Consider the following 22,868-nt stretch of genomic DNA (forward strand, 5'->3'; position numbering starts at 1 on the left):
GTGAACAACAGTACAGGTATTAACACATTATGTAACTGCAGCCTCTGAGTAATCTATCAAAAACTTTTACCAATATCCGATCACAGCCAAATATAACTCTGTAATTAATTACCATGTACTGCCTAGCTCACACTGACTTTTTGCTTATATTCTCCAGTTAGTAAATCACCCAGGACCCAGATAATAATGAAGGTTAACATAATTCACAACATAAGATTCTGGTGTTTCTCTCATGTGTACCTCATAGCTCCAGCATCAACATGTCACACACCACGTCTAATGTCACTACCGGTAAGACCGTTCATCTTGGCTATTTACATTTCGAGATATTGAAGGCTAGGTTTATAAAGCTACATATTATTATCCAGGTCCTGATAAAATCAACTGGCCAGATCTTGGAAAAACCTGGTTATGTTTCATTATGTATTCTTTACCTATAGCTATTGAGTGTTTGTAAAGTGTTTTATATACACAGTCGGGAAGGACACTTTTGGCCAGTCTTTTGGTATATCCAATATAACATACAACGTACCAGTAATACATACATGGAAGCATAACATGGGGAGGAATAGAACAAACAATAACACCTTGGAACATGGGAAAATGAGGAAGATATTACTAAGGTAGCCAGTACTTAGACAAGCTGTGATCATGACAGAGGGCCAATATGTTGGTTATCCAGGGCATAGGTAACTAGAATTAAATTTATCCTTTTCTGGATATTGTTTTTGTTTTTAATTATAATGCTTCTAAATTTAAAATGGGGATACCTGTATGCTGGATAAAAAAAACTGATTAAATACCAGTAAGTCTAGACATACAGTACTTATTAATAATGTTATCCTTGTAATGAAGAGGGTGTTCCAATATATATATATATATATATATATATATATATATATATATATATATATATATATATATATATATATATATATATATATATATATATATATATATATATATATATATATATATATATATACACACAGTATATTTAAACTATCAACAAATTTATCTAAATCTTAATCAACTTTAATTATTCTACTGTTCTTTAGATTTATAGCTTTAACAGATCCATCTAATATGTCAATGAAGAACTGATATAGACCTACAATATATAAATAATTGGGCTAATATAGTATACAGTACAGTATAAGCATAATGGGACCTATTGGAATGTAGGAATGGGAAATGGGCATATAAAGGAGGAATCTAAATTATAGGATATAATGTACACTTATATCTAGAAAATTGATACTGATGTTGTGGACAGTGCCATCCCAAGGTGAAAATAATATCCAGGAATACATATATAATTAAGCCATGGTATATTTGCTTTTTTTTAGTTCCCATGATAAATTGATTAATTATCGGTATATACCAGCACAAATTTTTGTTCTCTTAAATTCTTTCATCCTTATTCATGCATGAAGTTGGTAAAAGTGAATTGAATGATCAAAGTACAGTATTGCACAGTTTGTAATAGTACTGTATCATCAGGTCTGAGCAATGACCACACAAAGTAGATAACTAACCTGAAAATAACAAATTGTAAATAACTTATCTTCAAAAACAACTCCTTTTCTTAATGTAAAATATGAAGGGAAAAAATCGGTCTTTATTTTTATGCAGTGTGTTGTCAAGGAATGAGAGATAAGGGAGAGAGACAAGTACTAACATCAGAGCCAGGAGGTTACAAGTGAAAACTACAATAACAACAGATGTTCTGACAGGAATGCTGTAATGATTAATTCATGAAACAAATTTAACAACAAAGAACATCAGGACAAACAGAATTGTTGGGAAATACCCTCGAGCAGCAGCTGAGAGACACCAAGAGGTGACTTTGGTAAGTAAGGATGTAGGAGGGTTAAAAGGTATATATGTATAGGTAAAACTTAAATCACATTACAGCATTATAGGGTATGTACTAGTGTATATAAACCTCTGGCTCTGATATGTCTTTGATCTCTATTACTTTCCACTGAAGATTTGTGACCATCCTCTCTTTCAATTACGTCTGTTATTAAAAAGTTAAATAAATCACAGAATTTTTTTTACAAGACCTCACCTCTGGATGAAATATTCTGTGTTTCTATGACAACACTGATAACTACTACAAACAAAACAGTGTAGGTTAATAGTGGATAGCTCAAGTAGCAGTTATGTAAATATCAGTATAATAGACTTGATGACAAAGTACTGTACAAACCATCGGTAAATTGATAACATTTGTACAATTTAGAAAGCTTTGAAACTAATTATTGTGACAGGATTTTTTTTACAACCCTTTTCATTCTACTTATGGATGCACGGTAAGGTTTAAATAAGACTTACATTAGAAGCTACTGTAAAAATTTGATATGTTACTTAAGATGACACTGTACAAACTTTTGATAGCTTATGTTAACTGAGAAGAATACTATAGGAACCCTAAGTACATCACTCAAAAGGATACTGTAATGCCCTCAATACAGTACTGTACTTACTCTGACAGTGTCCAAGCCTTCAGTATATTTCTTAAGGTACTGTACAAACTTTAACACATTACTCATAATGAAACTACAGTATACAAAATCTAATAGGTTGCTGAATAAGATTCTGTATGAACCTTGTGTGTCAATCAAAAGAATAAGACAATAAAAGGGCAAGATATCTATCATAACATACTATACTATCTCTACTGTTAAGGGGGAAATACCTGGGTCAAGTTATAAAAGGTACTGAAGGACGCTGAGGTACGCTGTATTAGAGGTGCCACTGCCAGTGCGGCTTGGACATTCCACAACTGAATAAAATGAAAAGGAAGCATCTTAAAATTGTGTTTCTATGAGCTAAAATTATTTAAGGCTTTTGTCTAATGTGATTACCAGCACTGGACTTCATTCATACTGTGATAAGTTGCATTACTTTTGTGTTTAATACTGTATAATAACATTTTGGTTACATTTCCGCTCAGCTTTTATTTAACAATAAATATCATGAAATTTATTAAAAAAATCAACATTTTCAAAATTACCCTCAAGTAAACCATAAAAGATGATGGCCAAGAAAAGCTTCATATAAGGTGCATCTTGGAATGTTTTACATTATTATAGAAAGTTATAACAGAACCCATTACATAAAACAATGTATAACAGTTGTTCCAAGCACACAACAAAGTAGATCTGTGCTGAGGTCACACAAATTAATGACTGATTTTTTTTTTAAATACCTTACTGTACTTGACATTGTTTACAGGAAATGTTGCTGACCTTGAGTGGCATCAGTCTTGATGACTTCCTTTGTCTGTAGTAAAAATACTGTACACACAGCCTTGTGGGACTCACCACACCTGAATTATTGTTTCTCAATAACTAATCTGAATTAGAATTTGTATCTACAACATTTTCACATAAACACAAGAGGTATATAAGGCGGCAGTACGAGATTTAATGGTTTCAGCCGAGTTATCCACAGTAACCTGCATCAAATTTCATCTTATGGATCTCCTAATTACGGTATTGAATGATAAATACACTATTTCCTGAAATGAAAGCACTTGATGGAAAATCACTAGCTATATCCTTTCTTCACATAAACGCATTGCCTTCATATGCCTCAGATACTGAAGCAAAAATAACAAAATAATATGTTTTATAAGCCATTAATAATAATGTAACATAAAAATAACTTTTTGTAAATGTTCCCCAGGTATACAGCAGATAACTATATTTTTGGCACACCACAGGGATTATAAACCATACATAAATGATAAGTGACCTCTCAAACAATAAGTATTCTAATTAACATATTTACTCTTTGATAACTCTGCTCTGTAGTTAATCAAAGATGAAAACATACTGTACGTGTGTACACATTGAGGTTGCCAATTCAAATTTGTCTTGGTACTGTATAGGTATCAATGGCAAATGAACCCATAAAATGGACTTCATAAAAAGGTAATAAATACAGACAATGATGGAACTCTCACTGTAGAATACAAACACCTAATCAAAATGTAAAATATTAAAATCTTGAATTCATAGATACAGTAGCATGACTGAGCTGCCCAAGTAAAGTGTTATCACTGCTTATAAAACTCTAAAAACTATACTGTACAGTAAATAATATTTTAATACAATTTTGCTTTCACTGCACACTTACCGAGTAAATTTCTCTCATCTCTAACCAGCTCATAATAATGAATATCCTCTCACAGAAAGCACTGGATTAGATTAAAGGACAAACGCATAACTTTCAACTTATGTGACAACAAAATACAGTCTATATCTTTCTACTGTATTGAAAAAAATATAAAACAAAGTGATCTCATATCTACTGTTAATTTACTTTATCTTCTTCACCATTAATTGACCTTTTAGTTGTTTGGGCAGTCAATCACATCTCTGTTACACACTGTTGGCAAGTACACTACTGTGCTGGCTCGGAGATCCAGAAAGTATCTGAACTTGTGCTAATTTTGGTCGTCAGGTTTTGAATAAGTCAACAATCAGTGCTGTCACAAGCGGCAAACAAGCCAATCAGCGGTGAAGAGGATTAAGGTAAAAAAGGTAAAAGTACAACATTCTCTGAACATTAACTATAACTATTGCATATTATATTTTGATTTTGTCTTTTACAGAACAGGAAGAAGTGTGGTCCTTGTAAATAAAGGGTTGGACCTAATATCAATTTTATGATCAAAGTTCACTATAAGAAACTGACTCATTGTAGCACACAAACTCCATGGGCTGAGATAGAGAATCCAGGAAAACTTTTAGAAATTAATGGCGGGGCAGTGAGGTCAAAACATCAACTTTTCTAATCAAGGAAAAAGTAATTTTTTCTCTGTTGTATGTATATTACCACTTCACAAAGCAGTTAAGATTTTATGCACTTGTTCAAGATTATCTTGCAGGTGGGGGGAGGCAAGCCCTACTCTGGAAGAATTGGCAACCCCAGTACATATGCATGCAAACATGTATATGTACATAAATGTGTACACAGACATGCACATGAAGATTACTGATATAAACACACACAATAAACACATAATTATCCAGTCATTGAGATGACACTGCTAGCTGAGAAGGAGTTAGTTAGTCTATAGTCCAGGATAAAGAGTGCCTGACATGGTACATCCCATGGAGTGGGATTTTGGTCACCTCTCTCTCTCTCTCTCTCTCTCTCTTGTTCTAAAAATCTGTTGTGATTCTAATTAGAAGAAATGCAACTAGTATTGTAATGCCTTCCTATACTGTTACTCTCCTATCTGCTGAGCTCAGAATATCAAACCACTTTTCAATCTACACAGTGTGTCACCTCAATTCTGTACTGAATATAATTCATCAGAATAAAACAAAAATCCTTTTCTAAGACAATACTAAACCTGAAAATAATGTATTGTGTAATATCAAGTACTGTACTAATATAAATGTTGATATGATCATACACAACCTCAGTGCAGCATGGTTTGGTATATTAATTCCTCAATAATAATTACAGAAAATGTTGACTTAAGGTCTAAGCAGAGACTAGACTATATTATTTTCATCTTGTTGCGTGATATGTATTTAATAACAGCATTTTGATATGATAAGGCAACTTATTTGTTCTTTGATGATGCAACATATAAATCTGCAATAATATCATTATACATTAAATAACAAGAATAACAGTGATAACAATATCTATAAGGATAAATCACAGATATGTTTAAGTAGCAAGTGCACTTAATTTATATCTGTATATAAAAAAGTCATGTCAGTCATCCCGTAAAGATACGAAACTTTCACGAACTGCCTTCATTTGTTTTGTCAGATTAATATCAAGATAATCATAAGTTACGAAAAGGAGAATTGAATCCTGAAATCCCTATTTCTGGTGGTAGAGCCAAGATGAGCAGCCCTTGTGATACCCTGCACTCCGAACACTTTATAACTAACACTGCTGCCTATGAGATATGGCCCGACTTTCCAGCAGCAGGGAGCATTACTTGTGCACATGATGCAATTACTGAAAAACAGTTCTCACTATACTTGGGGTCTTATAAGATATCCAGACGTGGAACAAATCTTGAAACAGCCTAATCATAGTGGTGGTGTGATGATCAGAACTTCATCCCCATCTAAACACACACATTCTCTACAATGACATACCAGTAAGTGTCATCCTTAATAGTGAAGTGAGCACATAGTAATCACATAACACTGAATATGCATATGCTTGCATGACTGTGAGAAAGTGTAATTTTCCAGAGTCAAGACACATTGGAAAATTCCATAAGTCCAGACAGGTAAACATTTTTTGTGAACATGTGTGTGGGATCATTATTACATCATTTTTATCTCGGCCTTCATAAAAAACATATAAGGCCTTCCATGAAGACTTGTGACATATTTAAACTATCCTGAATAAGAGGTGTTGTTTTTAAACCTTCATCTTGGTTAATGTATAACCTGAACTCATCCTCCTGAATGATCTTCTGTCTGTACGTGATCACTTTGAATACAGTACTGTACTCTTTATTGACATAAATTTCCCAGAAAAATTTAAGAACCTGCCAGGTTGGGTTGTCAACTTTTAACTTTATCCTCTTTGCCACTGATCGGCTCATTGGCTGCTTGGATCACAACTCTGTTATGCATTGTTGGCAAGTACTGGCTCCAGAATATATCTGTACCTGCACTAGAGTTGGTCAAGTCTCGTCTTGAATGAGCTCACACTCAGTGCCATAACAATGCTCTCTGGCAGATTGTTTTAAGAGTTCACAACCTCAACTCCAGAAAAGTTGCCCTGACAGTTTTTTGAACTTGTAGCTTCTTCAACCTTAAGCTGTGATCTCTAGTGGGGTGTGTAGATAATGTTCTGGAAGAATCAAAGTGGTGTAAAACTAAATTAATGAGAAGCTATGGTGTCACTGTTGGAAGCATATATAGATCATCAAATCATAGTTTTGCAAACCACAGGAAAATGAGATCCTTAACAGACATAATTATCCTGAAATCTACCACGTTCTGGCAGTGGGTGATTTTAACTGTAGTAGTGACTAAAGAAATAACAATTTCTGTAATGACCCAGCAACTCTTTTTGTAACGAGTGTGGGAGACAATTTTTTAGTCCATCGCATTTAATACCCAACCATTAGAGGTGAGTAAACATGCAAACCAATGGATTTTGTCACAACCAATGAAGATGGAATGGTGGCCAACATGGAATATTTAGCCCCCACTAGCAGTGATGTCAACCCACTAAATTAATCGTCTGTTTCATGCGACTATTACCATCTTAGTTAAATGATCAGGTTATGTTAGATTATGTTACATTATTATGTTAAATTGCATAAAACAGACGATTGTCCAAGTGGGATGTAATCCTAGCACTAGACATTTCTTAATACTGTATTGTCCTTCAGATTTAATTGTTACTTGTTACTGTCCATGACAATAATAGACTGAGGTTCACATATTGAGGGTGATTATAACAAGATGAGAGAGGAAACAATGAACATATTGGCTCAGCTTGCTGAACAACAGGAATGGAAACTCCCTGCTCAAAAATCATAGAGAATAGAGCAAAACAGCTGATGGACCAATACAATACAATACAGTACTGTACAGTATAATGTGCACCTAAGCTTGTGAGTGTGTTGACAAGCTGGCAGGCTATGATTCTGGGTGAGTATATAATCATGTTATTAATTTGGCTGTAGGGTAAAAAATGTGGTGTGAGACCTGAAAGCTTTCCGTTGTGGTTCTGGTACAGTAATATGTTAAGAGTTCTTAACTTTTGACTGAGATGCTTCAATGGCTGTTAAAGGCAATACTTCATCACTGAATATCTTATAAGACTTAGGATAAAACCAAGTGAGGAGTTGTTTTACAGCAATTATATTAGTTGAATGAATAGTGCTTCCTGTGCTGAACTACAGTATTGTATCCAATGACACAGGTAGCACTGTCAGAGTGTACCACTACAGGTAGTCACTCACTCATAGACTATAGGCCACAAAATTGACTTATGTTCATATTTTTAGAAATAAGGATCCATTTATGATACTGTAACATAAAAATGAGGAACTTTCCATTAAGAGATCTAAATTCTAAAGTCAATGTACACAACTAGTGTATAAGAATGTATCTGTGCCAATGTACCGTACATTTACTTTACCAATAATTCAGCTTTGTAGCCTATTAAATGTCAATGCTTAATGAGCCTTTTACAAAATTTGCAGTAAGATTTGTTTTGATGGATTTTGATGAAAAATATGAACGAAGAAAACAAAATTATTCATCTTTCGTCAAATGAAAGAGGATAATGGAGACCAGCTAAGGCATTCCATTTCGTTTGTAAATCTTTTGGGGCATACATTATATTGCATAGACAAGCGTGCATGGCAAGTTTTCATGATAAACATTCTATTTTTCAAAATTCAAACGACCTTACACACTATTTTGGAAATATATTTACAGAAGATTTCAGAAGCTGAAAAATTAATATAGTCACATGAGGAACACCAGTAGTACCTGCATTTAACAAGCCAAGGCTCTGCAGGATTATGAACTCAAATGGTTGTATCTTGCATGTCTGTAAATACATGGTCTCCTTTGGCCTGTCTGGACATATTAGTATCTAAGCTATCTAGCATATGTTGTGTTTTCCTGTACAGGGGCTGATACTGCTACCAAGATGCAGCGAGTGTCATGTGGAACTGGTAAATATGACCATTTTGATACACCATGTAAATCTTGCAGTTAATGGCTGATGTGATGTGTTATGAGAATTAAAGAAGGAAAGAGCGAGAAAGAGAATGTTTACCATAAACTCTTGCCTCCCGAGACCATCAGGAGAGGCTCTAGCTTGGCACATTTCAGGCACATAATAACAATGTTTTCAACTAACAACAATAGAAACAGTTATTAGGAATTATCACATCAACAACCATCACAAAGACCTTATGTCCTTTTTTCATCCTGGACAATTCTCTTCTGGCTGTCAGCGCTTCCTTCTGAATAAAGAGATTAGAATAAAATTTTAGGTTTTTAAAGCTCATTTTTGCAACATGTAGAATATTTTGTGAGGTTATTAATTATTTGATTGTAAAAATTTAATGAATCAACACTATCAAACTAATCTTCCAACTAGTTCACCACATCACTACTGTTCCACTATCCCTCTAATATCAAAGGAATACTTGTGTCCATACCTAACCATCTTATCAGTAACGCATGGGACTGAGGGCATAGTATTTCGTGCGCCTACGCTCACCATCTGTTATCTCAAAGGGAAGTTTTACATCTAGATTGCACTTATCCACTACTGGTTCTATTTGATCATCACTTTGATTTTTTTCTGGTTCTCTTCCACCATTTTCTCTCCTCCGTCTTAGAGTGGTAGGCTCTGGGTGAGACTGGGAATCCACAGAGTCAAAAGATTCACTCCTTATGGCTTCAAGATCAGTGCGTCCTGAATTAGCCATGCGGCCCCACCGACCTCCTCTTCTTAACCGAGGTCTTTTAGGTCTTGAGGAATCTTTGGAACTAGCACTTAAATTTAAGGAACTAATATCCTCCATATCAGATGAAGGTGTGCCGAGATCACCTCTTTTTAATTCTATCACTTCTGTTGGGCCATCATCAACCTCATCTGCCACATAAGAACTCTGAGGTTCGAGCCAATGTCTAGAGGGGCTCGTCACTTCATCATCACGCCCAAGTCCCTCAGAGGGTTCATGTATAACACTCGACTGAATATCTGCTGGTGACACTGATGCTCTCATGCGTAACCTGAACCTTGGGGGGCAACATGTCCCTACAGGAATCATATTCAGAGGGTTGGAAGGTCCTCCTGAATTCATCCAAGAGGCAGCCCTTTTGCAACCTTGCTTGATAGGGCTTGAATACCTGTTGATCACCACCTGGAGCTCTTCATCTGGAGTAGTGACAAGGGAAGCAGTATGACCTACAAAGGAAAATTATATATATAAGATGACAGAAAACAGATGACAATGATATAATTATTGAGTTGGAAAGAGGAAATGAAAATTGGAAGGTGATAAGTAGGCTCGGTTCTGAACAAAGAAATATGATACTGTGTATGTTTTTCAAATGTAATATATTTGATATGAAACTATGACAAAAAAATTAATATAATTTAGGATTGTTAAAATAAAGTAGATTGCATATCACAAATCACTTTTGTTAGGAAAATATGATTGTTTTGTTAATTCATGGTTTGAACATCACCTAAGGCATCTTGAGACATGGATGTCGCCCTGGGATAACGAAAATAATAATGTTAGGAATAAAATAGATTGCATTGTTACTTCAAGAAAATTTCTATAAATCAGTAAGGTAACCCAAAACAGACCTACCTGGGGGCAGACTGTGGGTCAGCCCGTGCCCTTATAATACATAGATGGACTAAGAAAAAGAATGTGGGGTAAGAGATGATACTGTAAAGGTATAAGTGATGCTCAGTTAGTATCTGAAAATAAATTTGAATATTGTTTTAATATTGTGGTAGGTAACAAAGAGGAAATCTGTATTTATTTGGGAAGTAACTTGAGTTGTTATGGTAGATACAAGAGAGAAATTAAATCATCTGTAAAAAGAATATTAGTAATGAGTTTAGACAAAAAAAAAGCCTGGTGAAATGCAATCCAATAATTTATATGATCAGTAGCATTGTAAAGGACAGAAGTGTGGAACCTTTTACAACAGACACCAGGAAGTGGCTTGAGGCCTTTGCAATGTGATGGTCCAGTAGAACGCTAAGATATGTTATACTGATAGAAAGATAAATGAGGAAATACTATACTAAGGGTGGCTAGTGCAGCACGAGAAACACAAGAAATTTTTGCATCATAATAAGGGAAGTGAGTGAAGAGTGAGGTTAGGAAGGCCAAGGGAAGGAATTTAAGAGACTGAAATGGTGAATGAAAGTAAATGTTGAGTTCCCAGAGACTTACAAAATCTGGGAGGACTGGTAATGACAACTTAAGAACATATGGAGAAAAATGACCCGCAACCCTCAGGTATTACAATGGTACTTTGATTTATTGAAAGTACAATGAAAAATAAATTCTATATGTGAGTATATCAAATTTTGGGCTGCCAGACTCCCTCACCCAGGAGATGTGCAGCAATAACTTTAGTAGCGTTGCGCCCCGTGAGGCGTGGAGGTTGTGCCGCCAGAACGCCCATCACTCGCTCTGCCATACTGCCATCCACTTGCTCCATAGATGTCAGGCCAGGAATCTCACCCAAGATCTCAGCTGCCAGAGCTCGAGTGTTCAGAGGAAGCACATTCTCCTTGAAGGTGTGTTCTATATTACCTGTGGGCAAAACTACATAATTGAAATAATACAGTAGTTTGATTTTAAAAGTTTCACATATTCTATTCTTCCATCCCAGTCCTCTATACCATTTTTTGTTACTCCCAATTCTCTCTTTCTCTCTCTCTCTCTAATCTTAAAAAGGTAAACTGCATTAAGGAATAATCATAAAAATGCTTAAGAGGCAGGAAGGTGTTCAGGAGTTATCACTACACCAATTGTGAAGAGGATAAAAGTAAAAGTAAGTAATAAACAGGTACAGTATATCAGAACCCAACTGTTTCTCCAGGTACAATGAATCCCTAACAAAACAAGAGATCCTCGACGACCTACAGCACTCAACTGGAGTGACACCACAATATGAGCATCATAAACCCTGAGAGAAAACATATACAATACCTGCAATGTAATGTAATGTTAACAGCAGCCTAATTACTGTACTACATATAGATGAACCTGCTGTATCACTCAGCCCATTTTAAACCTTTGCTAGGCATTTACTTTATGATGTTTAATTAAAATCAGATTAGATTAATGAAGTTATTAAATAAATACAAAATTCCTATAAGGAGAAAAAGTTATTGGCCACATTTGAGGTGTGGCTCTTCAGAAAAATAAGGAGGCGAATCAATAGTCTTAACACCCAACTTGTTGACTGGAACAAAATTTCACAAAATTATTTGTGAAAAATAATTATTTCTTCCTTACCATAATGGATTCCTCATAAGAAAATACTTGGTGTGGCAATTTAACTAAGAAGGATGAAAGTTTATGCTGCCATTCATAACACACACACTCACTCTGTAACCCTCATTTGCTCAGCTACATAAGAAGATACTGTACCAGCATTAAGACATTGGTTCCAACTCACCTCAGCAGCCTAAAAAGGAGGCGGGAAGGAATCTGAGTCATAAATTTTTTGGCTCATTTATATAAGGGGATTTCAGGATCAATCCTACCTGTACAACTTGAGTCAAGGATTGGTTGATTCAGGTACAGTACAGTATACCAAAGCCAGCTAAAACATGGAAGAAGAAGACACAATAAACACTAAGTACAGTACAGTACAGTATTAAATGTGGCTCACACCCTCTGTGGTAGCAATTCTCTGGCAGTAAGCTACATGCTGGTCCTTAAAAGAAAATTTAAATAAGGTTTAGAATTTTAGCTAATCCTGAGCCAGATTGCCCAACATAACGTTAATTTATTGGGGACAAAACATACCTGCCGGCGTGTAGTGAGCCACCACAATGATCTTGCCTGATCTACTTCTTGCCTTGCCCACCCCAAACTGTTGACTCTTCTGCCACACCATCTGTGTGAACGGACCTGAGAAAGGAAGATCATTAGTGGTCAACAGCCTGTGAAGCGATGGTGAAACTATCTTTACGAAAACAATAATCATTTACCTCCTGGTCTTCATCAATCTATAAATTTTTCACAAAAATAAGCAAATATACTAGCCATCGGTTTATAGCTGTAGGCATATATAATATCAATAAAATATAGATAAGAGCTAAAGTATTAATGAGAAAAGTGGTGTTCGAGAGAGGATGTGAGATAAGGATTGAAAGACCACTATTAATCAAACACCAGTCGGCAGTGGGTGTGGCTCTGCTGCACTCACTTAACCCCTTCACTTGTCACCCACTCACACATGACCCCCCACCACCCACACATGACCCCACACCCACACATGACCCCACCAACCACACATGACCCCACCACCCACACATGACCCCACCACCACACACATGACTCCACCACCCACACATGACCACCAACCACACATGAACCACACACATGACCCCACCACCCACACATGACCCCCACCACCACACACATGACCTCCACCACCCACACATGACCCACCACCCACACATGACCCCACACCATACATCTCTGACCTCCACCACACACCCTACCACACTCCACCACCCACACATGACCCCACCACCACACATGACCCCACCACCCACACACATGACCCCCACCACCCACACATGACCTCCACCACCCACACACACATATGACCCCACCACATGACCACCACCACACATGACCCCACCACCCACACATGACACCACATGACACCCACCACGACCCCACCACCCACACACATGACCTCCCCACATAAATCACACACCTCCACCATACACACATGACCCCACTCCACACACATGACCTTAACAAACCACACATCCCCTCCACATACATGACCACCACCACATGACCTCCACCACATGACCTCCCACCCACACATGACCCCCACCAACCACACATGACCTCCACCACTCACACATGACCTCCACCACCCACACATGACCTCCACCACCCACACATGACCCCCCACCACCCACACATGACCTCCACCACACCACACAACTTAACACATCGTGACTCACCCTGGCTGGCCTGCAGGACGTTGGGCGGTCTGTTAAACTTGTACTGCCTGACGCTGCTGTACCAGTAGGCCGCCACCTCCTCCCCTACGGAACACACAGCCATCAGTGTCACGTTCTTTCACGGGTCAACAAAGCATGGTGGGTTGACGTCACTTTTTTTGAAGGGCCACTATTAAAATTTACGAAAGATGGTGATTAATTATTAGATATTTATTTATTACCGGGTATGGGATAGTTATGGGGTGGTTTAGTGAGATTGTTAGTGGGATAGTATGGTGGCAGTTATAGTGAGAGGACCGTTACAGGTGGAGAAGAGGGGAGGGAGGGGGGTTGTAATTAAGAAGTCACCGCCACCATTGTTTAATATCCATATAAAGGATCATTAAGGCTCATTATAGGGTCCCTTGGGTCATTTCATGCAGCAGTTAGTGACTATTGTGATGGGCTATGATGCATCGTACTCAAGAGGTCAATACTGCTTCTCTTTGTGAAGTTATTCCGGGTTGTGATGTACCCCTTTACCTGCTGCAGGGCATTAAGGGTAATTTTGATAAGTGTCGTCTCTTTGTTGATGTTGGGGTTATAATGGTAGTAATTCCGGACCATCGAGGGGTTAGGCAGTGAAGGTCGTAGTATAAATATTTGATGATACTATGGGATATTTTGTATACTTTTATCCTCTTCACAGTTAGCGATAGTTACAAATAATGTCAGTTTAAACAATAGGTATGGGAGTTGGTCATTAGCTCGCTAGTGGGAGTCAATACTGATTAACTAAACTTATGAATATCATCTTTCAGCTAATAATTTATAGATTTCCTTTCAACTGTGGCTTCCCCAATATGCTGTCTGCTACGATACTTATTAAGAGATATTATGGCATTTGTAGTGACGTCACCCAAAAGGACAGGTTTAGTTAGTGTGTTGTGGACGGTGGCTCCCCTCACAGACGCACTGGAACATACAAGTCATATTTCATTTGATTACAGTATCATGAACGGTTAGAACAAACTATTAAATACGGTTAACTAGATATCTTTAATTTATATAGGTCTCAAGATAAATTATTTGGAGCAAAACACGCCAACTGCCTTAACTGATACTTTTACTTTTTTTTTACTTTTATCCTCTTCGCCACTGATCGGCTTGTTAGCCGCTTGGGCGATCGGTCACGACTCTTTTCCTTTATATTCTTCACCAAAAGGTCGGCTCGCTAGCCGCCCGGGCGATCGGTCACGTCTCTGTCACGCACTGTTGGCAAATACTGGGCATGCACCGGCTCCTGAATTACCTGAACCGCTCCAGTGTTGGTCAAGTCTTCTCTTGAAAGCTCTCACACTCGGTGCCGTCACACACTTTCTGGTAGATTGTTCCAAGAGTTTACAACCCTCACTCCGAAAAAGTTTGCCCTCACGGTTTTCCGGACTTGCGGCTTCTTCAATCTTGAGCTGTGACCCCTTGTGGGGCGAGCGCCAGCCAGCTCCAAGTAAGGACACTCAACTGAGTAGTGCCCCCTCTGCTTATAAACCTCAACTAGGTCCCCCCTTGCCCGTCTGTAGTATAAGCTAGGCAAGTTCAGTCAAATCATTTCTTTCACGTTTTAATAACAACTAATTATTATGTGTAGAAGAATAGGTTGAGAATATGACAGGATTAAGAGGTGTGGCTAATAAAGGAATGCGGTGGGCAAGTGGATACAGAGCACCTCACCTCAGGGTCGTTGGTTCAATCTCGGAGCACCCAAGTCCACCCAGCTGTATAGGGGTACCTTACTTTACAGTCCCCCCACGTTGCCTCTTATACACCAAGGATTTCTTTACGTCGTAGGCAAAACAGGTATGTGCGCTGTTTTACTTACGAGCTTAAAGGCAGTTGACCGTAAACTCTGATGGGTATTTAAACGTTAAGACTGGTAGACATCAGCTATAGGACAAATATAACATTAAACAGGGCATAAAAAAACACACCTGAGTCTACCTTAACTAATTACTGTATATACTTCACTCAGCAACAGGTAAGGGACAATAGAAGTTTAGTGATTCTTGGTGCTGGACAACTATCACAACACTTACTACCCAATGGTGAGGTACAAGTTTACGGGCTATAGTGTGTTGCCCACCCCCCCTTCACCACCCTCCACCCCCACCCCACGGATTCACACAAGTACGTTAAGACTCCGCCAAAAGTTAAGAAAAATTTGTCAGGTTTTTGTCATTGTGTCTGTGTTGAGGGTCACTTTCCTACCTGAAAGCCTTGATCTCTCTCTTGACGCTGTGAGTAATTGGATAGTTTTCATGCGCCATCAACACTGCTAAAGCCTCCAGCAATCATGGCAGTGTTTATCTTGTATTGTTAGTCTTCTATACCTGTACACTGTTTCAAGCGAGGGTAAGTCATTTGAGAAGATCCTCCACTTTACTGAATGCTAATCATATCATATACAGATTTTCCTTTGATAAGCAATCGTTAACAATTTGCGTTGTGACAGTTGGTGTGAAAGAAAAGCAAAATTAGTATTGAGTTTTTGATATCTGATAAAAGGGGAAATAAATTTTAGAGAAATACAACGCACGGTCTTCTGTGTGGGCTAGCAGCGTGGACCAGGATAATGCCCAGCCTGAGTTATACAGTACCTATAGAAGAACAATTGAAAAAAAGAGAGAGGACTGTTTGAAGCACCAAGAAAAATACTGAAAATTTATAGAAAACAAAAAGAGTGTTTGACCATATGTGTAATTTAGAATGAAGGGATAATGGGAGATGCAGAGAATGAGATGAATGTTATTAAATACTGTGATCACCGTAACGAACCAAAATTTGGGATAACATCTGGAGTGGAGGGCCATGGTCGCCGACCCTGAAGCGTACAAGTCTCCCCCGTAAGCGCATACATCCATACATTTAAAGTAAATGTAATGAAGTCCCTCATGTTTGTGCGTTTGTATACAATTGTTGTAAACACGCCCAACCAACAGTGAGCGGGTAGCTGAGAAGTGAAGGTTTCTCAGTGTGCCAAAGGCTTAGTGTTCAGTGTGCTATATCCGCACTGCCCCTCACGGCCTGTTAAGAACTTATGGGCATCACTTATTTTAACTAAGCACATAAAAGTCCTTCATATGTGCTCACATTTGTTGTAAAGTACATGTAAGTCACTCATGTATATGTATAAATTTACTGTAGATTAAGTGTGTGTGTAGAGCGACAAGTACTCCTCGGTGGAGGTGTGTGGTAGCGGGGCCAAATGACCACATTACTGGTGGCGTCAACCTGACCCCTGGGAAACTCGTCTTGGCTCTCACTCCACACATTAACTTCCTTCCTTCGTACCTATATATTCCCCCCTCGTCTCCTTTGATATACGGAGAAGATACCAGACAGAGCCATGAATATCACCCATGAACACCTAAAGAGATTATTATCATACGTTTATATTATTAAAATAAACATGGGAAGGACTGGATAATAGTATAATAGGAGACATCGCAATGAAAGACTCGTACAAACACGCCATGAGATCAATATCATGTGTACACTATGAAAAAATACCCTGGTGGATGACTAAATGTGTTTGAGCTGTGCAGCGACCTTGTTAAAATCAGTGTGATGATGAAAGTAGAGAAGAAAGATTAGACAGCTAAGTCACCGCAGGAATTTCTCCTGTGTACTGACTAAAATAACAACATGCATTACCGCACGACAGCCAAGTGGGAGGAACACGGGAAACCCAACTCTGGTATCTGTATGTACATAATCTGTAGGAGAATGCTTAGTTTCTGCATCCGATTTTCCTTTGTTTCTTCATAATTCCGTCTATCGTAAATCGTGGCGGCTGTGGTTAATAAAGAAGCAATGCATCGCGGGAGGGCGTGGCGGCGGGCGCGGTGCAGGTGGGGCGGGTCGCGGAGGAATACAAACTACACATTGGCGGCCCAACCTGGTGCTCCTCGCCTCCCTGCTTCACACGTAATGCCACCGCTTGCTGAGGCCACAACACAATAGGATTGTTCACTCGTGGTCTCACATTTTCTGTTTGTCTCTTTCTATTTCTTGACGAGTTAGACTCCCGGTACTCCGCCAGAATTGAAGAATCGTATGTAAAAGGTCACGACCTTTATGTGTTGGAATTACTGCTGAGCGTGTGACAAATTTCATTCCACAAAAGAGCAATTTCAGTTACTTCTTAAAATTGTTGAGTACTTGAGACACCAAACTAATAATACACGGTGTGAGTATTATAATCTGAGTGGACAGTAGCGCGGGGTGAGCCTTCATTCAGCCGTGGTAGCCGGCCGCCCCACCTGAGGGCGAGGGTGACTCCGCCTGCCAGCCTGACTAAAGGGGACCCGCTCTCTCCAGGTGGACACGTGGGGGGTGGGTGTGGGGCTCCACCACCAAACAAATAGATCGAACAAACTCTTCACAAAACAGTACGGGCTTTTCTTCTTCCTTCTAACGATCTCTTGACAAAAATAACCAAGAATACAGCATCAGACCAGCACTCAAGAGGCATTTGAATATCTCTTTTAATACTCTACAGGAATTGAGAAATATGAGTAAAACTATATGAGACACATTCATTACTTATCATTACTTACACTAAATATACCCTGATAATTTATTTCATTACTTAAGTTTACTCATTATTAAAATCTAAAACAAAACAAAAACACTTGAGGTATTTTTAAGAAGCAGTAAAATACATCTCACTTAATGCCTAATTGTCGAGGACTTAAGTGTTATATATTAATGTAGAATATGAGCTTAAAGACCTTAGTTGGTGAAGCGCTGGGATGATTTAGGACTATTATAACAACATGTGGCGTGGGGCGAGGCGAGGAGAGGGTGAGAGAAGAGGGTGAGAGAAGAGGTAACGAGGGAAGGTCATGAAGGAAAAAGAGTTAAGAAGTTATGAAAAAAAAAGTCTATGAAGTGAGTTTATGAAGTAAGGACGTGGAGAAAGGTCATAGAAGTGAAGATATACTGAAGCAAAGCAATAGGTCAAGAAGTAAGATCATGAAGCACTGATGACGCAAGACCTATAAGATATTAACTGAAGCAAGAGGTCATGAAGCAAAGTGAGGAAGGACCGATCATCAGATGCGACATAGCAGGAGGTACTCACCCAAGCAGAACACTTTCCGCCCGTTTAAATATTAAGAGACTCTGGTGTATATGAGTTTACGAGGGTCTATGATGGTCCTCTGCAGCAGTAAACATGACCACAGAGACCCGGGGACCTCCTAGTGGGGGGGCCCCGAGCTCCTGTGGAAGGGTATGGACCAGCGACACAATTTACTACTGCAGGAGGGAAGGGGAGGGTGGAGGGGGTAATGGCTAAGGGAAGACATTTGTAGGTCTTCTATAGGTATAGGGTCGTCGGGGCTAAGGGCTGGGTGTAGGGATGGTTGAAGCCCGAGTATGGTCAGGCTATCGGGCTTCCCCAAGGAGGGCATCGTTCACCCTCGCTATTGTCTGATAACTAATTAAATGATTAATTCCCAATAGTACGTCTCTATAGGCCTAGAAACTTGACCATATTATGAGAAACATGATAACACACACACACACACACACACATATCTGAAATATGTCAACAAACTCCGCTCTAGAGGTAACTTGAGGTCATCAGCTAAAAAAAAACAGACCCAGAACTGCCACACAAGCGTCGCGTATCATATATATAAACCCTTCCCCCTGCTGAGATACAGTCAGTGTGGCCGGGCAGGTGATGATGTCCTGCTCCTTAACATTCAGCAGTTAGGGAGTTTATAACACCTCTGGCGGGATGCTGGTCGGTGTCTTCCCGCTTGGACGATCGTTAACTCATTAAATAAAAAAAACATATATATTAACGTAGAACATTAACAAGCATATAACGAAGCTCAAAGAAGGTAAGGTAGGGTTAGATTAAGTTAGGTTAGATTAAGTTAGGCTAAACAAAGTTAAATTAGGTTAGGTTAAATTTATTACTTTTAGCCCTGAGCCTCCAATATATACCGGCCATCCATACAAATTACTGACACACCTCACCCACCAGCCTCATAAACCACCCAAAATTGTCAAAACTCAAACTACATATTCGCGAGTGAAGTAATTTTGGTTTGGTTAGGTTAGGTTCAATATGTAGGCTTGTGCATCAATTTCAAGGGTTTAATGCATTTTTTTTTCAGTTTACACAAATTTTATAGGAAAAGATAGATAGATAGATAGATAGATAGATAGATAGATAGATAGATGATTCAGCATATATAAAGACAACCCAGGTATACAATGTACCCAACCCATACAAGTATACAATGTACCCAACCCATACAGGTATACAATGTACCTAGAGAGTACAGGTAGTGGTAAGGTAATTAAACCAAGGGATAACAGTCACAAGAGGCTTATATCAGGACAGGTAATATTTGGGTTTTATATTTTTACTCGTTAAGTTTCATTATACTCGTGTTCTTAATAAACATTGGTCTTCTCAGGTGTGTTTCCTATCTCAGTTATTTAAAGAGGACAGGTGAGAAATAACCACTTATACACATGGATTTCACACACACATGGATCACACACATGGATCACACACATGGATCTCACACATGGATCACACACATGGATCTCACTCTCTAAGCTCTCCTGTACCTTAAAATGTTAACTAATATACCCAGCGCTTAAGTAATTTTACCAAGTGTCAACATAATATTAATTTAGTGTGATTATTGCACACGATACAGCGAGACCCAGTAAAGTTATTATCACCGATTCTTGCACCTGTGAATTAGTATTGAATGGGGATATTTTCACCCAAAGTTGTTTACCTTCTTGCAAACGATGACGTGTTCGATAACTGACAAGGTTACTCAGTTTGACATTAAATTATGTATAAATATGCTGTACTCTATAAAACTCTCGAGGTGGTGGTGGTTTTTTTTTTATATATATCAGAAAGTTCCCCTCGGTATGCTATTGTTTTGGGGACGTTATTGTGATGTATATACCGTTTATACCGTTTATACCGTGTTATCAGAATGCAATGTACTGTACAACACACGGGCTGTTGTCAATGCCCAGAACTATAGACTTTTTAACTGACTACACAATAACAATATAGATCCTAACCAGTGTATTATGACGCAATAGAACCCCAACAACAGGTAACAAGTATAGGTAACAAGTAGCATAAGTACAGGTAACATGTAACAACTATAGATAACACGTAACAACTACAGGTAACAAGTACAGTTAACATGTACAGATAATACAGGTAATACGTAACAACTACAGGTAACAACTACAGGTAACACGTAACAACTACAGGTAACACGTAACAAGTACCAGCGTAGCAATACCTGTTTGTGACCGTCATAAAGTCACGTATAGAGCTGCTGGCACATATAAAATTACTTAAGTTTACTTGAATTTCGAGTTAAACCCTATTACTCAAAGGGGTTAAATCCTCGCACTCAAGGGGTTAAATATTCGTTCTCAAGGGGTTAAATCCTCGTACTCAAGGGGTTAAATATTGGTACTCAAGGGGTTAAATCCTCGTACTCAAGGGGTTAAATCCTCGTACTCAAGGGTTAAATATTCGTTCCTCAAGGGATTTAGAAATCCTCTCGTACTCAGGGGTTAAATATTCGTACTCAAGGGTTAAAATATATTTACTCAGGGGATTAAATCCTCGTACTCAAGGGGTTAAAATATAAATGCACAGGGGTTAAACCCTATTACTCAAAGGGGTTAAATCCTCGCACTCAAGGGGTTAAATATTCGTTCTCAAGGGGTTAAATCCTCGTACTCAAGGGGTTAAATATTGGTACTCAAGGGGTTAAATCCTCGTACTCAAGGGGTTAAATCCTCGTACTCAAGGGGACAACTCACTACCAACACATCTACGTCACCAGTTATACGTTTATTAATAATACGTTGTTATGGTGGAGTATAGACGCAAGACCCGATACTGAGTTAACTTATTGGCGAGGTATTGGCGGGAGTCAAGAGTCGACCTGTTTATTAACTTATCAGGTATTCTTGACGATCATTTACACCTTTTGACTGTAGCTGTGAGGGGAAAAACACAAGAAGGGTTAATATCTATTTCATGAAGGGTGTATTGTGAGGCGTGAGGGATGTGTAGATGAGGAGTGAGGGAGGAGAAGTAGGAGGGGGGGGGGAGATAAGTGAATAAGGGTGAAGATAATGAGTGAATGAGGTCGTGTAAATGTAGAATGTATATTGAACAAAGCACAGTGAACTATTTATCTTGGTTCAAAAACTAAACACAGCTAAACTAATTCAGTGAGTAAAATTTTTATAAGCCCATGTTATTAGTTTACAATATTAATGTAGTTTTTCATTCAATAAGTGCTTTAAAATGTCTTCGATGCCATTATACATAAATTTTGGGGGCACAGTTTTTTTTAATAGGAACAAATCGTATACTGTATTATATAATGGAAGTCAATGGGGAAAAAATCACATTTGATTTACGAAATTTTGGGGTTAAAGGTCACTATGGGACTTGTATGTTCGAGGGTGACGTGAGCGGTCCAGCTGATCAAACACAAGATGTAAACAAACACCACGTGCGCTGGGTGACACCTTTCTCAACCTCGCTACAGGTGCAACACGTGTGGATACGGCAGGTGATTGCAGTTATAGTGTGTCCAGGGCAGGTACGGCAAGTGTATGCGAGTTCAGGTGTGTGGTTCAGCAGGTGTGTGAGCAGCAGGTATGTGGTTCACCGAGTGTATGAATAGTAGAGGTGTGGCCTAACAGGTGTGCGAACAGCAGATAAGGGTGATTCAGCAGGTGAGTGACCCAGTCTCAGCAGGTGTATGAACAGGAAGTCTATGTGCTTCAGCAGATCTGTGTCTCCGCATTTGCGTATGCCTTAGCTGGTGTATGACTCAGCAGGTGTATGTAACTATAACAGAGATCTGCGACAGCAGGTGTTTTAGCAGATGTATGTGACCGCAGGTGTGTGTGTGTGTGTGTGTCAGCAGGTGCAAGATAAAGAGGACTAGACTGTTACCTTTCAGTTCCTGGGGCGGCGGAGGTGACTGTCCTGCAAGATGAGAAACAACTCGATACGCGCACCTTAACAGTATGAGGGAGCCGCGACTCCACAAGTGACTCACAACACACATGAC

The 22,868-nt window shown here is 38.7% G+C and overlaps 1 protein-coding gene across 1 annotated transcript in view; it reads right to left on the reverse strand.

Moving 5' to 3' along the window:
* Window positions 1-992: 992 nt before the first annotated feature.
* LOC121876569 overlaps window positions 993-22,868 on the reverse strand; it is a 66,039-nt gene continuing 44,163 nt past the window's right edge. Inside the window, exons 5-8 of the mRNA XM_042381771.1 lie at window positions 13,726-13,809; window positions 12,545-12,649; window positions 11,114-11,320; window positions 993-9,945 (exon numbers count right to left, since the gene is read on the reverse strand). Of these exons, the coding sequence (XP_042237705.1) occupies window positions 9,203-9,945; window positions 11,114-11,320; window positions 12,545-12,649; window positions 13,726-13,809 (1,139 nt within the window). The 3' untranslated portion in view covers window positions 993-9,202. The remainder of the gene's footprint in view (window positions 9,946-11,113; window positions 11,321-12,544; window positions 12,650-13,725; window positions 13,810-22,868) is intronic.

This window comes from Homarus americanus, unplaced genomic scaffold (genome assembly GCF_018991925.1).
Source record: "Homarus americanus isolate GMGI-L3 unplaced genomic scaffold, GMGI_Hamer_2.0 scaffold28, whole genome shotgun sequence".
Taxonomy (NCBI): Eukaryota; Metazoa; Arthropoda; class Malacostraca; order Decapoda; family Nephropidae; genus Homarus; species Homarus americanus.